Source organism: Thunnus thynnus, chromosome 10, assembly GCF_963924715.1.
Source record: "Thunnus thynnus chromosome 10, fThuThy2.1, whole genome shotgun sequence".
Lineage (NCBI taxonomy): Eukaryota > Metazoa > Chordata > Actinopteri > Scombriformes > Scombridae > Thunnus > Thunnus thynnus.
Genome location: NC_089526.1, coordinates 12,076,961 through 12,094,538, shown reverse-complemented (window position 1 = coordinate 12,094,538; position 17,578 = coordinate 12,076,961). Strand labels below are relative to the sequence as shown.

Below are 17,578 nucleotides of genomic sequence, written 5' to 3'. Positions count from 1 at the left end.
TTTCTTTCTGAGATGTGTTTTGGTCCCAAGATCAATTTAATTCAGAATCTGTTCTCTAGTGCCTAAATGCATAGATTTATAGTTTAGTAGTTTATCAATCTAGTAAATTCTGTTAGAAATAGGTTGTGCTTTCTTCCTCATTCTACATTCAAAAAGAAGGTTATTATTACAAAAGTACATGTCACTCACCTGAATCTCCATTATTAGTTTATGAGACATCTTTTAGTGTTTTTGTAGCGTTACTACTTACTAAAAATGCTGTGTTTGTGGAATAAATGGAGAAAATGAAGAAGATTTTTCTAAAAAAATCTGATCATGTTCTTACATAAACACATACCATAAAAATGATAAGGAAAATGTATTATGGAAACACTGGTTCTAAAAGATCTCAAGTGTATCTTAAGCAAATTTTTGCAAATTCCTGTTACTTGTGGTTTCAGCCAATATAGCACTGATCCGACATATCAGCATTAAGCTAATACTAGCCGATACATCATTGTAGCCATGTAATGTGTTTCTGGTGATGCACATGCTGTGTCTACATGAACAAATATTTCTAAGGATGTGCAGACGTGTTATCAGAGTAATACGATTACCTGTCATTAACATAAATTAACAAATACATCCAAAATTTTTGTTCATTGTTTTAATGGTAAAAAAAACAAACACCAGAGGAGTGAGAGGAAAAAAATAAAGAAAAGTTGGAGGCGATAACCCGGGCTGAACACCATGCAGATGAGGTTCTGTGACTGCTTTGCTCAATCCATCTCTGTCATCCACCCTTGAGATGTCTTTATTGCAATGAATCACATTACACTGCTGTGCCATGTTTACACAGGGGAGGCACATCACATAATTGAACGGGTGTCACACTCGGATCCAGACAATTGTTAAATGTAAATATTATATCGCAAGTGTTTCTGAAATCCATTTTGCAGTCATACTGGCCTATGAATAGCTTTATGTTTGCGGAGCAGGCTGACTACAGAAGTTGAGCACAAATGATTTCCTAGAACTCCCCTCAGCTCTAATAGCATAAAAAACGATGTTCTATCACAGGAGCTCTGTTGAGGGTTGTGAGGGGTAAGCAGCGGTGTAGAGAAAAATCAGCACTCTGCCTTTGAGTGAAGATATCAGGTGTGTAATGCCATCATATACTCTCTCTCCCCATCTCTTGTCTCGCTTTTAAAGACACTGTTCAGAAAGGCGGTCCATTCTTTCCTATCAAGCTTTTATTGTCCTATAATGAATACATTTCCCATAAAAGAAAGGTGCTGTGGGAAAACAGGAGAGAGGGAGAAAGAGAGGTAAATGAGGATAAAAGTGTAACAAACGGCAAACACAAGCAAGAGTGAGTGGGGGATTTAAGGGTCAGCAGGGTGGGGGTTGGCCAAGTTCTTTGCTTTTTCCAGCACCTTCATATTTCACTCCCATTGTTTCCAGTTTGGTATAAAAGGAGTTCTGTCAGACTTTGGTTTGTGCTTGCAAATGCAAATCAGCGTTCTATTTGCTGGCTATACTGTGTGTGCCTGTCTCCTAGCCTGTTAAATAACCCTCATTAAAAGGGCAGCAGCAATTAATAACAACGTCCGAGCTTCACCAAGCTTGTGCCTGTGCCCTGTCCCCTTCTCTCCTTGTATAATTTCCCTTTAAGCCTGCTTATTGATTCGCACCCCCTCAAATCTGCAGCTCTTTTTATTAATAACACAAAGCAATAACAAGAGTGTCACAACCCTGAGTTTTGCACAGAGCAATTAATAAGATTAATCTAAAGCTAGCGGATGTGTGTTTGCAATGCTCTTTACAGTGCGGGTCTCTTTCTGATGGTACGCCTGACCTCATCATACCCCTCTCACTTTTTTTTTCTCCTCCTCCTCCTCTCTCTAGTCTTTCCCCCCCGTCTATAGCTCCCTGCCAACTCAAACTCCTGAAAGAAGGTGCGGAGTGGGAGACAGAAAAAGCAGAGCAAAGGTCTGGGCCAAGTACAAAAGAACGGGATTTGCTACCGAGACTGAGCAAAAGAGACTACGACGGAAAGAATGCGAGGCCAAGAGGAACAAGAGGAAAAAGGCTGAGGGAGAGAAGAGCAGGACGGGAGAAATAGAGGAGGGACTGCCAAAAGGGAAGCCTTGGTGGTAAATTCAGAGTCGGACAAGGTGGAGAGAGAGGGAGACAGAGGGAGACAGAGGAGGAGGCAGAGAGAAATACGGTTGTGCTGAGGGGAACAGAAATTAATGTAGGGGAGGTGAGTGAGAGAGCTGCTGGAACTATTAGATTCTCAGTAGGTGTATGCTCCCTCTCTACCTCTGCTGTAGTTATCAAGTCTAGCTTTGTGTGATGCTGTTAAATCAAATACAGTACCAAACACACACAGTGTGATATGTGTGTGTGAGTTGGCACAAGTAAGCGCTTATTCATCTACCATTGGTGTGCTTCACATGTATGTACAGTACTTATCATAGAATGGATTGTATCCCTACATGTGCGTGGGAATACACGGCATGAAGGGAACTTTTCAGAGCTGTGTGTCTATGTGGGTGTGTGGCTGAATATCTCTGCTTACTTGTAAGTGAAAGCCTGTTAGATCCACTGACAGCCACAGATTGCTGGTTCTGTGGACGTGCAGACACACATTTTAAATTCTTCATTTGAATACACCACAGGTAAATCACGAAACAGGATTTAAATATTTGCAGAGGTTACGCACATACTTTAACACTAGATGGGTAAGCAAACCGGACCTTTGCCACACAGCCATCCAGGCTACCTGTTACAGCTGAGATGGAGCAGAATTCTGTCAGCTGGCTAGCTCTTCTAGTTTTTGTTTTTTTTTGGTTCACCTGCCAGTTGTAACACACACTGTCAGTTTGTGAACATACCCAAGGCTGGCAAATATCAGTATCACTAACATACATTCATATCTTAGCTCAGTGATATTTACAACCAAGGACTGGTACTTGAGGAATAATTCTGATTTATTACATTGTGGGTCTTTTTTCAAAGTTTTAACCATCATTCATATTGATTATGATAACATTGTATTCATCAAAGGAATTGTTGAGGTCTCAGAACACAGAGAAATCACAGCAACAAAGTCTAATGAGGCAAAAACCACAAGTTGTCAAGACGATCAGTTCATATAAACTAAAAAAAAAATGATAATGAGAGAACTACAATAAATACGGTGGGTCAATGAGTCAACAAAGTGGGAAAGTTGTTCTCTGAACTAAGATAGATGTTTACATCAAATAGTTTGACACTTTTTTACCCTTTGCCTTTTGCTTTGTCTTCCAATTAAGTTTGGCTACCATAGGGGTTTGTTTACAACCTGAACGATCATCTGACTGCTCATATTTCAATCCACACTGGAATGAACCAGAATTATCAGCCATCTCTGATATTAGAACTGTTCTTCTGCCTTAATAAACAAATCTCTGCCTCTCATCAAGAATGTTTGATTTACCAATCATAGTATGGTAACCCTGTTATACAATGGTGTCTACTGCATTAATATTGGCAGTAACAAAAAATATAATGGGTGAAATGTTTGATCATCCTCACACACAAACCCACACATATGCACACACACACACACACACACACAAGGGAAAAGGACATCAGATGCATCCTGAGCAAATGATGCATTATTTTGTTTTGTGTGATTGTGCTGTTGGTCCTCTCGTGTGGGTGGGTGACCAAATCCATGCAGCTATGCTACAGTGCTAGTGACGGTCAAGTGTGTGTGTGCGTGTTTGTGTATATATACCGAATATAATCCATGTGTGTACATTGAGGGCTGAAATTATGGTGGGTTGTTGTCATTTCCCACTGCCTCGCTCCCTCTTTCCACCTCTCTGTCCTCTCAGTTGCAGGTCCGTGTACATCGGTTACAGCCACATCATTTTCAGGAGGGTCGGATGGCAGCATTTTGCACCCCCACTACCCTCCCTCCCTCCCTCTATCCATCCACCACCCCTGGCCATTCCTGGCACTTCACAACTGGATGAGCAAAGCGGCAACGGCTACCTACCTGGCTCTGTGATTGACTGCAGCAGTGCTGAGCGAGCCTCACTGTATCTGTGCTGTGTTTATTGCTTCTTTCACCTTCGCCGTAATTGAGTCCCTTCCCCATGCGAAATATGCACCGTCAGACGGGCAGATGTGTGTGTGGAAGGAATCTATCAGGGTTGTGTGTGTATGTGTGGGAGCTGGGAGTTGACTGACAGGCTACATAACTCAATTCAGCAATTCTAAGGGAACCTGATGGCTGTTTCCTCGTGTGTGTGTGTTTGTGTGTGTGTGAGAATAATCTGTGTGTGGCTATCTGACAGACACTGTCAACGGTTTATAGATGTAAGTATATATGTGGGACTATATAGCTCTGTGTAATTTTACAGACGAGAGCCTAACATATCTCGAAAAGGAAGGTGTGTTAAGGTGTGTGTGTATTGAAATTGATAAAAAAAAGTACCAAAACTATTTAAAATACATTTTTATGAGCGCATGCTTGCTTACGCACATTTTATCAACAAGCTCAGCCAGTCAGGAGTGTGTCTGGCATGACAAAAACGGCAGGACAATGATGCATGTGTATGTGCCTGCATGTGTGAGCAGAATACTACTCAGCCCCCTACAAAACACACACATACACACACACACATAAAACATACACACAACTGTAAAATGCCCAATATGCCAAGAACAGGCCAAGCGGAAGAGGTAAATCATGATCTATGATGGATAAGTGAGATAAAGTGAGAAGACTGATGGAAAAAGTAGAGAAGGAAAGAGAAGTGTGATAAAGTGTGTATGTGTGTGTGTGTGTGTGTGAGTGACGGCCTGATCATAAAAGATTGGTAGGAGGTATATGAGGGAATTAAATATAAAGGAGCTAAACTCTGCCTTGCTGGAAATAACAGGAACACAAAGTTATGCACAGGCTTCAGGAGAAATAAAGGGAGTGAGGGGGAAGGAGGCGAGGGTGTTAGGAGGGGGAGAGACGACATAGAATTAGTTAAAAACAGTCATGGGAGCAAGAGAAGGTGGGTGGGAGATGAATGGAGATGGTTGGGGGACTGTGAGGTCTCTGAAGTGTACGTACGGTGAAAATAAGCCTCCACCTCCAGAATATTGCAATGCAGCACATAAGTAAAATGCACAGTTCAGCAAGCCCAGAGCAAGAGAGATGGGGAGAGAAGGTAAATCTGGAGTACGGTTAAAAAAAAAAAAAAAAAAAAAGAGGGGGAAAAAGGGAAATTGACTATGCAAAGAAAACAGAAAGTTAAAAGAAAAGGGAAAATGTGGAAGTGTAACTTATTCCGAGAAACAGGTACAGCTGCGGGAGAAGAGGCGGGGAGAAAAAGAAAAATCATATTGTAAATGAATCGATATGTAAATGGCAGAAGAGAGTCAGAGGAAAATAAAGAGTCAGAGGAAAAAAAAAAAACATTTTGTTTATGCAAATGAGAAGAGAAAAGCAGAGGCACAGGCGCTAAAGCTGGCCACCTGGGCCCTGTCAATCCTCCCTCTCTCTCTCTCTCTCTCTCCCTCTCTCTCTCACTGTCTATCTCTCTACACCTGGCCCTGGCATCCCTATACCCTGCGGCTACAGTATAAGGGGTAGATATGAGGAGGAAGCAGGAACAGGGTGCAAACAGCGGGAAGACAGGGGAGACTGTTAGCCAAAAGATCCATCAGCAAGCTTTCCTGGCAGCGTTGCCAGATGTACTATAATTATCGTGTTTGGACGATAATTTTTCCCTCTGTACGATCAATAATGCCAAAAGTCCCATAATCTATGATAATTTGATCATTTTGTGACACTTAGTATTAGTAGTTGTAATCAGTCTAGGCTATGTCATTTTAATTCATTTCCCGACAAAATCAGGATAGTAAAATATGAATCATACGTCTGTGTTTACGCATCTCTTCTCATGTGACGTCTTTCCAGCCAATCATGTTTGTTGTGATGAACGTGACTCACAAGCAGGGCTGTCGTTCTCGTGCAAATGTGCATCATATAACTACGTCAGCAATGTGGCTAGTTTTGTAGCCGGTGTCAAAAAGTTATTTGTCTCAGTAAATACATGTTTTCTGAAATTACACATTTACGCCTATTTGTTCCCTTGGTTATGACTCATGTACGCTAATGTTCCTCAAAATACGATCATTTTAAGCCTCTATTACAATACTTTAACATTTCCCATCTGGCAACGTTGTTTCCCTGCACCAAAAAGCCCTCCCCTCCCCTTCACCAAAATCTGTCTTTCCAACTATCAAGCGAGTCTCCCTCTCATTGCAAACTCCCAGTAACATTCGGAGCAGATGGATGCAGGCACATGCACCTGGAGCACATAAGTGGAGGGTGTGCATGGGCATGGGCATTTAAGCACCAACAAGGTTAGACATACAATAGAAAGACAGGCACACAGGGAGGGGCAGGAGGGACAAAAATGCTTCTGAGTGATCAAGGTGAGTACAAACAAAAAGGCAGACTGCCGGGGCCCTTGAACTGGCTTCACACTGCGGGAAAATTGGGAGTGGGGGATCAGAGAGCAGGGAGGGAATGAAGGAAAGAAAGACAGATGGGGAGAAAAAAAAGAATGAGCTATAAAAAAAGACAGGGAGAGGGGAACCAGTACAGCCATCAAGAGTGAAAAACAAGTTTTGTTTGTGAACAAAAGGCAGCAAAAGGGTGCTACGTGGATGAAAAAAAAAAAAAAACAGTCTTTGTGCATTTATGAATATGTTTGTGTGCTTGAAACACAATAACCAGGCGTGTCTCTCCATTTGTCTACAATATCCTGGGGGGGCTTATAAAAAGAAGGCCAGAGTGGGAATGTGGCATTTAAAAAGCACAGAGCATCAGGACACAACATGACACCATAAATAAGTTTGGAAACTCTAAAAGGTCTCTACAGTCTCCTGATTGCAGCGTAATGTTTGTATCCATGCATATGTAAATTTGTGTATTTGTGTGTGTGTGTGTGTGTGTGTGTGTGTGTGTGTGTGTGTGTGTGTGTGTGTGCTTAAGCCAACCTGCCAACCTGCCAACCTGCCTGTCTGCTTTGCTACAGATTTGTGCACCTTCTGTAACAAGGCCAGTGATTTACACATCAGTCATTATTTGGGATCAACCTGCTTTTTAATTACCAGTGCTTTATGTTTGTTTTTTATTTTCTCCATAAGCCCATAAATCGCTTTCCCCACAGCACAACTCAGATCCATCTCCATGGTAAATAAGCATCAGTCATAATTGCATATACAAGTACTGCCATCACAAATCTAAATTCGACCTTCCTACCAATGTCGTCATGGTTTTAAGAGAATTGGTTTAGAAGCTAAAAGTAATAATTAAATATACAGTAGGATGATGTTGATTTGATTGTAATGATTCCACTAATCTAATTTGGGATTTAAGGTTTTTGATTTTCTGTCTAAAAGCTTTTGATATTTTTTAAAGCAGGACATCTTTTGCCGATGTGTAACCTCCCTGACAAATAACTGAAGTCATTGAAGTCATGAATATAATTTTTTTAACAATGAATTGCAATTATAAAGAAGATTTTTATTTAAATTGATATTAAAGAATAATAAGAAAATATGCATAATTAGGTGCAATCTTGGTGCAAATATTATTCTTGTACTTGCACTCTAAACAAATAGAGTTGTCTAGAATACGTAAAATGTTTTCTGTTGGGTTGACAATTCCTTTTTCAATGTCAAAACTGGTCTTTGAATACTAATTGAGCTAAATGGGGAAAAAAAAGAAACTTGATGTAATTTATTGATATCTTGTATGATATTATATAAGAAACTTGTCCAAACTGTCCTACTAAGCTATGTTCTGCATTTGGAAAAGCTATCTAACCAACAGTGACACATTAACCAGATATGAGCTATATCTCCTCAGTTATCTCAGTTGTTCCAGTTTTGACATTGATTGTGAAATTAACTTTGTCCTCTGGTCATTTTTGCAGAAGCACACATCTACTTTCCTCATGTTATTGAGCCTGCATCCCTCTTGGTAACCTCAATTTCCTGCCATATAGAGTATTCATCAAACAGTTTAGTGACTTGACATAACCTCAGATTCATGCAATTCAAGTTTACACTGAAGTTTACACTATGCAAGACTCATAGAATGACACCTATCATTTCGTACTTTCATTTAATCATTTTTAACACTGACTCAATGGAGAAACATTCTATTCACCAACATGAAATGTAAATGTATTTTATATTGTCAATTTTGATACGATTTTTAAAAAAAGTTATGTATCGTGTCATTTTGGATCAGACATACAGCACACTGGATGCTTGGTGACTAAAACAGTGGACAGAGTTGTTCTGATTAGGTGGAATACAGATTGCATCCATCTTGGCCCCTGGGAAGAAAAAAAACCAATCAAGAATGAAAGCACATTCCCCCACAGCTTTCTTTTATTAGTTTCTCTTGCAATAAAGTATGTTACTGTATATGCAGTCAAGAGGCGACAGCATCGTGCTGTGTGTACTATGTGGCTCTCTGGACTGTAGGATCTATATTACAGACACAAAAACCACTTGCTGTCCATGGCTACAGTATCCACAGAAGCTAAAAATGACTTTGGTACCGACCGCAGAACCCCACTGGTCTCTGCAAGCTGCTTCACAGCTCAATTCACCAGTATGGCCCAGCAGGTGGCAGTTGCCACGGTTTCTCCGCAACTGTGCCCAATCCCCAAGGCCTGTGTCAAACTCATTCAATATCACAGACTGTACGGATGTTCCACTCCTCTATTGCAATGAGCAGGAAAAAGAGACATGGTCCTTCTGCAGTCCATGATAACATTATTCACTCAACAGATGGACATGGAGATAGGAACACATCTGTGGACATGAGTCAAAGCACCGCTTCAATCTGCTGTTGTACTTTATGGGAGGTGAGGGAAGAAAAGTGTCCATGTTAACGGCCATAAGGTGAATCAGCAGTCGTGCACTTAAATGCCCCTTCAGCTGCTCAGGAGAAAATGAATCCTGGGAGAGAATCAGCCAGAGCTTTCCTCAAGGTCGTTGGTGCTTGGCCACTTTTTAAGTGGCCTTGCCAACTGTAACAATCTCTGCAGAAACAATCGCAGCACCAATCCAATTTGGCCCGGCTTCTTTTCTTTTCTCTTTACTTCAGTGCAGACGGCTGCATAGCCTCACTTTTGTTTTGCCCGGCTGAAAGCAGAGCATGAATTGATGACCTTATGAATCTCAAAAGAGCTCGGCAAATCATTGCGGTAAATCTCACCCCAGCACATTAAGCATGACCGCAGGCGTTTTCCTCTCAATTTTTTTTCTTTTCTTTCTTTCTTTCTTCCTTCTTTGTCCATCTTTCTCTCACTCTTTCCCTCCTACAAGTGCTCGGGGGTCTTTGAGAGCGGCCAACTTTTTGAGGATTGTTTTCATGTGCTGCTAATTAATTGCCTCTAATTAATGGTTGTTTATGGTTTGCTAATGAAGTGGCTCAAAGCTTACTACTCCTGATGTTGAGGCTCTTGTCTTATGCCCAAGAAAGCGATAAAAAAAATAGACGAATAGAGACAAACATCAGAGAGAGCGTAGGGGTGCATCATCAGGGATGTACAGTGAAAGCTGCAGTAGATATTTTTTTTCCAGTAGCTGTGTCAACAATCACTAGGCATCAGTCCAGAATGGAACGGGGCAATCTCAGTTTGATCTATTGGCAGCTGCTGTTATCACATGTCTTTCAATGAGTGATACTGTTTGTTAGTGCAACCAGCAAAACAAAACACAGGGTTTTCTGTAAAATTTGCAAAGATCAACTGCGGTGATCTTAAACCAACATCCTGATTTCTCTCCCAACTTAAAGTGTTCTTTCAAACTGAATTAATTAAGTCTGGTCAAACTCAAGTAAAGAACACTGAAAAAGTCATTACTGAGGTTTCTGAAATCACTGACACTTTATCTATGCCAGACATGGTCACAGCTCAAATGAATTCCCCATTCATGGCAGAGACATTTTGAGAGTTTTCTAAGATAGAAAACTCATCTGAGACCTCTTCAGCATTGTTGTGTCCGCCTACTGAAAATCTCCATCTGATTTCCCAGTAGATAGTGTACTGCGTTGACTGGCAATTTTCAGCATCCGACAATCTTATCAAAGCGAACCTATTAATGGCAATGATACGAAGACGGATTGTAAATGGCAGACAGATGAATAGCCCGGTGCGTGTGTGGGTGTTTAATTCTCCAAGCTGAAGTACCATGTAGCTTCTCTGAAAGTGGAGGAGGACTAGCCATGAGCAGCTGGGAAACAATTTCAATACTTGTTTGCTTGTGTCTATGTGTGTGTGTGGGTGTGAGAGTGTGTGTGCATCCTGACCTCATCGATCATGACACCTTATCCCTGTGGTGTGGTCACCTACACAGTGCTTGCCCTCTCTCTGTCTTTATCTCCGTGTATCACCAATCCATCTCTCTGTCTCCCCTCCTCCTCATCCTCCTCCTCCTCCTCCTCACCCCCATCCTTTTCTCACACCAGCACCCTGTACTTTTCTTTTTCAGTCCCACCTTCTTAATCTCATCCTTCCTTCCTTCCTTCCTCACTTTTTTTTTTTTGCCTTCTAAAGCCATCATTCGCCACAGCGGGAGTTGCTCTCCCTCCCTTGTCTTTCTTTTTTTTTTTTTTTAACACCCTTTCATTTTAGAGCTGAAATCCTGCAATCATTCACTCGTTTGTTGGACTCTCTGCCTGACTTTCTCCTCTGCTCTGCTCCTCCCTGCTTCACTGGTCTGTGACGCATGCCCCTGGTGCTTTCCCTCCCCTCCCTGCTCCCTTCTTTCGCTCTTTTATACACTGTGCAGCCAGCCATCTCTCCCTCTCTCCTCCTCTCTCTTTCACTCTCCCTCTCTGACCCCATCAGTCCTTCGATGCCCAAGCTAAGCCTTGTAACTCTTCATCAGCCAGCCCCCACTGGACACACAGACCTCCCAAGGGTAAGGGGAAATGGGGTCTTGTTGGCAACCTCGTGCCCAGCATTGACAGTTTCACCTAGGTGTAAGTCCTTTTCTGATCCTCCTTACCCCCGGACGAGCACCTCATTACCAGCCATCCTCCCCTCTTCTCTTGTGTCTACATCAAGTCTTTCAGACAGAATGTGTATTAGCCTCCACATTGGCAGAGTACACAGTTTCCAGCTCTTCAATTTTAGGCACTTGCCCTTTTCAGCTCAATCAACCTCTCTTGTCCAATCACAGCTAGTGAGGGCTCCGTCACAGCGCCTGAGTGGGGATAATCACCTTGGTTACCGGCGTTACCGGAGGCCGCTGTCTGGCCACGTTAGCACTGTGCCCTGCGGGAGCTGTGGAGACAGGTGTCACAGCAGCGAGGAAGGGTGTTAAACAAGCCCAGGGCCACAAAGGAGGTATAAACATTTACTTTTAGTCATGGAAACTGTGTCACCAATAGTGAGGAATGCTCACCCCATGGCTTTAGTTTATTGTAATGTTTTTCAGACTCGCGATTCCATCTTTCTCCCTCTGTCTCTCTTTCCTGACTGCAATTCAACCCTGACTGACTTTAAACATAATTACACCTTGTACCCCGGTAGAAAGAATACATAGCAACTGCCTATGCAATCTCGGAACCCATCGGCTATCTGTCTGACGACGATTTAGCCTCTGGGGGCAACAGCCAATATTTCAGGGATTCCAGTTTAGCAAGCGGATATCCAGATAACAGATAACGGATATCCTGGCCAAAACTTCCTCTTCCGTGCACCGGTCATTGTTTATAGTCGAATTAGCAACTTGAGACGGTCCGGATGACAAGTTGGCTAATCTCTATAAACAGATATATGCATATGAATGCCTATAATTTTTTTTAAAAAGCTAATAAAAAGCTAAATTGTCATCAGACGATAACCAATGGGTTCTGAGATTGCATTTCTGCCAATGCATTAGCCTTATTTGCTCTCCACACGGAATGTTTACCTGCATGCAACCAAAGCCAGCTCAAACGTGATTGGTCAATACTATTCAGACTACAAAATGGAATACAAACATTAACAACAATGCTTCTAGTACCAAGATCTTTTCCTGTTGCCTACAGATTCTGCATTCATATGCAGATATCTGTTTAGAGAGATTAATACCTATGTGTAGTATAGTAGCAGTAATGCCAAGAAGCAGTGCAGAGGGAATCATTGTTTACTGATTTCACACCTTCATGGCAAAGACAAATATACAAGGAGATGGGTCAGCGGCTGGTGAAAAGCTGCTGGCTCAGGGGACATCAGGTCACAGTGTGGAAAGCTGCACCCAGGGAGGGCGTTTCACTTTTGCACTGAGCCAATCACATCGGATGGAGTTAAGAGTGCTGGATTGATTGGCAGGCTTCAGATGCCAGCAAATGGATGAGACGTCCTTGGTATCCTACTCAACATTAAAAAACTTCAGCTGGAAAGTTGGTGAAACGCCAGTTGTTCTCAGAGAGCGACACATAAGGACGACATAGATCACCATTATGATAATCACAAGCGGCACTGTCTGGGGAATAGTAATGGGAAGGAGATGAGGTGGCAGCCATAAAGAGTGTGTCTACATTAGCACTGGTCTGATTAGATTGACAGAAAGTTTCACTAATGGACAATTAAACAAATGGTAAAATGAGATATAAGGCTTCAATTACCTATTGGTGTCTTTGTTTGCCCCTTCCAGTCATTGTGCTTCATGTATTCTGTTTACACACAAAGTTCTCCATAAGAACAAAAAGTACACTGAAATGCAGCCCAGTATACTGTAAACAGGATGTGAAAAAGGGATATGGAATGGACTGAAATGGGAACAAAATGACTCGTAATGTCTTATTTCCCTTTATTTCTATTCAAATCAATGTAAAAATAAAATCCTTTCCGGACCCAGTCTACGATGCAGAAGGGGGTTATTGAGATGCAATCATTGTGTGAAACAGCAGTTCAAAACAAGGAATTACGGATTGCGTTGAAGACTGGGGGGCAGATTAGAAGATAATTACTGTAAAATACCTCACCTGCACTAAACGGTGAGCCCAGGAACTTCTTCTACTCCTGAGTAATGGACCCATAAATGCCTAAGGGAGAATAAAACCACCCATCACTAAGCTCTGCAACTCTTTCAGTCGTGACTTGCCCAAGAAGCGACACAGTCCAATTTGTTTATGGAGCTTATGCCGAGGCAGTTGCTCGACTGAGATAGTGGGCCACCCTGTCAGGACCCTTTAAGACTGCATCAGTTGATCAAACGGGGCCGTGCACAACAACAGCAGTGTATTTCTAAAATAGGCTCATTTCAGCTTCTCTTGTGTTGACGGGCATGCCAGCTCTGTCTGCCAAGTTCAGGTTGTCCTATTATTTAAACCTACAAAAGACAGGGAATCACAGGGAAAAAAAATGTAACACTGAGAAATTTCATTGTGCACTGGGCTCAAATTTTCACCATGAACCAGCAGATGGCAGGGTAGAGAGCATGGAAGGGAGGTTTCGCTCATTTTAATTAAATTGTCGACAAGTTTATTTTATTTTTGGGGGTGATTTATCCTCCAAGGTTTGGATCAAAGGATAAACCTTGGCTTAGGTGAAGACTTTTTCAGCGCATTAGAGAACAAAGAAAGACACTGAAATAGCAAGCCTAGCGTAATGTGGTAAGTAAAAAGGCAATGTTAACTCTGGCATGATGCAAATTGCACCTGACAAGCATCAAAAATTTCAATTCGGCTCAGACAAACTCTTGTGTAAGCAATCCTTTTCCTATGTTCCGAAGAAACTAATTTACTATGTAAGCTATCTGTAGGTAAGTGTACTGTGTGTACGTGTACATGTGTGTTTCTGCATGTATGTGTTTGCCCATATGCATCCATATTTTTAGTTTTTGTGTACAGCATTTCCCTTGATGTTTGTGTTTACACGCCAGGCCTCCCTTCTGTGACTCACAGCGACATTGATTTATGCATGGCCTCTGTGTGTGTGTGTGTGTCTGAGAGTGTATTGTGTGTGAGTATATGCTTGCACACATATACCAGCTATAATTGGTATTCAAATCTCCTCCCACAAGTACGTCCAACTGCTGCCGTTTTTCAACCACCAGAGCCCAAGCCAAGGTCCAAACAGCATGATGGGGAACAAGCCTTAACGGATGGCTCTCATTGCACACATTCAAATAAACAAATGGAGGTGATTTAATGCACACTGCGATAAGGCAGGTGGTAATGGAGGCATAGGAGAGGAATGGGGAGGAGGTGGAAGAATAAACGTGATGGAGGGATGTGTAGTAGCTATTAGAGGTGGGCAAGCAACTGAGGTGGAGTTAACGGCATTTGTTACTTTACGTGGGGTGCAAGTTTGGCCCACAGCTGCTGTGGATCAGCCACCCCCACAAAGCCATGCACTCAGCACACAAACACACAGCACTGACTTTGTGTGCATGTGTCCCTCAGGCCTGCCCGTCAGACATACTGTGAAGTCTTTCTGCCTTCCTTCTTCTACTCTTCCTTTCTCCCTTGCTCTTCTCTGCCTTTTTTACTCTCTCCATCTTTCCATGCCCTCTGTCGCTCCTTCATTCTACAAAGGACGACCAAGTGTTTCAGCTTCAGCATCTTCACAGCACCCTCTCAATCTATCTGTCCAGTTGTCTGTCTATCCACCCAATCAATCTGTGCATCTCTATCCTGCCATAGTAACTACCGTCAACCCCCATCCCCTCCCACCCTCTCGCTCCTTTCCCTTTCCTCTAGATTACTTTTGCCAAGGACCAAGACATGCTGATTTGTTATCAGAAACACAGTTTCTTAACGCATGCACTGTTTGTACGGATATGTGCGGGGTGCTCAGAAACAGACCATCTTTACACTTCCTCCTCTCCCTCCTTCCTCCATCCACCCCCTGCCTCTAACATCCCCCCCGCCCCCCCACTCCCTGCCCCCCTGTCTCTCCCGGCCCCTGTCAGTGGCTAGATTAATGACAGTGATCAGTGAGCAGCCCCCAGCAGAGGTTGCCTGCAGCTCAGGCAAAACCCGGCACTGTAAGCAGCACACACACACACATACACATACAGAGACGTGAAGCACATTTCCATGCAGCACACGAGCATATTCATAAACGACTGCCTGGACACAAACACACACACACACACACACACAAACAACCCTCTTACAGAGTACTCCAGTTAGACTAACATACAAATGCCTCCACGCTCGTGCATATAAATCAACCCTCCAGTGTTCTTGGAGCATACATACAAATAGACACACGCACTAACATACACGAGGGAAGAAATCAATGCGCAGGCCATGGTGAGGTTGGTATCAGTGCAACCAGGAGAATGGCTATGGAGCAATGTAGCGCTCTCCCTCTATACAAAAGACACAGCACAGAACAGCACAGGTCTGACTGTGACAATATCCGACCTTGCACTTAACCCCTTCACTGCCTCAGGACAACGTAAACAAAGCACAACCACCAACAGGACAGAAACCAGTGAAGCAACATCTGTACATACCCGCACACTTCCTTGTTACTATTTCTGCTCAATTAGAAACACTGGAATTTAATAAGGTTTGTTATGAGTCTGTACTTCAATCTACATCCAAGCAGATGGCACAGAATACCACTGAAGACAGAAGTTGCTTAGAGTCATAATTAAGCCTAAGCCAAATCCATGTTTTTGAAATAGATGCACATGTTATAATGACTGTAAAATATATGGTGCCTATAAGGGAATAGTGCAGGACTGTCCCAGACTGAGATGCTCCAGGGGGAGAATGATAGCAACAAAGGCACAGCAGGTGCCTTTACAGGGCTTTATAATAGATTGCTGGATGTTATTGTATCAGATAAGGTGAGGTCTCAAAGGTCCTTTCAGTCCCCAACAACACTGCAGGATATCATAGCAGTATAACACCACTGCCGAGTCTGGTGTGTCACACACATCTGGTCCACTGCGGGCATTTGTTATGAGCTCTCATGTGGCTGTCAGCATATTCAATCGGAGCCCACTACATGCATAGCTGTATGCACAGGCGCACACTCGGCATATGCCACAGCCTCCCGTCCCGTCACGCATACAGCAGCTATGATACAGTACACCCCAATCACCGTCTGTCCGGAGAAGAAAATCAAAATACTGTGACGCACGAGAGTCAACAGTGCATGGACTGATTTCACAATATATTTCTACGTGGGCAAAAAGTGACATGGAACCTCCTCCTTTCACTTTTGTTTTCATCTCAAGGTTTTCTGGGGTCTTTCCAGCTTGCGTGTAGTGGTCAACACAATGACTCATACTCAAGTAGCAGAAAGGATGTAGCACAGACTTGCGCAAAGGGCTTTGATTCTAATTACACAGTGATGAATACCAACAGTGGTCCGCAGTATGATTGTAAACTGGAATATCCGCACGTGTTGTCCCGCCGTGCGCTCCTTGTACCTCTCTTCTCAGAATAGACCCAGTGCATTTCAAGCGTAATTCAGCTTCATCTTTGAGGACTTAGACAAACTTGAAAAGCCCCAACACATCGAGACGGCTTAGCACTCTTCTCATTCACATCACACTCATTCACTCTCTCTCGTTCCAGCCTTACCAGTGCGCGCCAAGCAGGCGACGGTTATGATGGTGAGAGGGACGCAGTAGTTCCACAGGGACGCGAACGCCATCGCTGTCGCTGATATTCCCCTCTGATGTCTTCCTCAGTATTCCTCTTCCTTGGAGAAATCAGAGTGACATGAACCCGCAGGTTCACTCTCCGACAGCGCCTTCAGCGTCTGTGTATGTGTGTGTGAGTGCGCGCGCTTGCGACTGTGCGTGAACGAGTGTGTGTTTTATCAAGCGCTCTGTGCGTAACAGCAGGTCTTTACATAGTAATGCTCCCTCGCATACACACCCACTTTCTCTCTCTCAGTATGCCTCAGTATGATGGCTTGGCCGGTTTTTCTTGGTTACTTTACATTGTAAATATATTTAAAAGCTTGCCAATAGGGCGGGCCTGTGTGTCTTTCTGACCAATTGCAGAGAGCAGGAGCAGGTGGAGGGGTGTGCGGATAAGAAAGAGGGGTTGGGCTTTAAAAAAGAAAGACTACACAGGAGGAGAAGCAGGGGAGGGAAGAAGGGATGCATCTTCCAATTAATTGAAATCAATTCGCTCTAAATGTGATTGATAGCCAACATTAATTTTCCGACGCAAATAACCAATTTATTTCAAATTCAGTCTCACAGACAGAAATGGACGTGTGGCACAAAGATGACGAAAATGAAACTGATGTTTATTGTTTGAAGAGACAATAATGTTGAAGTCCTCTGAAGTCAACTGGAAAAACTGATTCATCTGCATGCCATTTATCAAGTAGAGGACTGGCCTACAGCCTACTCATCTTTCCCACATTTGAAGACTGATATGGTGGCAGATCTTATTTTCTGTGATTTTCTTTTTCCTGATAGGCTAAATGATGGAGCAACAGAATACATGCAGCAGCCTTTGGGTGTTGTGAGAATGGGGGACATTCTGTTGCAGCTGCTTTGTCTCCAAAATGTGCATAGGACTCATCAAGGAGAGCAGGGA

At 43.0% G+C, this 17,578-nt stretch overlaps 1 protein-coding gene across 1 annotated transcript in view; it reads right to left on the bottom strand.

Moving 5' to 3' along the window:
• Positions 1–16,956, bottom strand: part of cadm4 (cell adhesion molecule 4) — a 156,121-nt gene extending 139,165 nt beyond the window's left edge. The window contains exon 1 of the mRNA XM_067600971.1: positions 16,604–16,956. Within this exon, the coding sequence (XP_067457072.1) occupies positions 16,604–16,676 (73 nt within the window). The 5' untranslated portion in view covers positions 16,677–16,956. The remainder of the gene's footprint in view (positions 1–16,603) is intronic.
• Between the last annotated feature and the right edge of the window lie 622 nt (positions 16,957–17,578).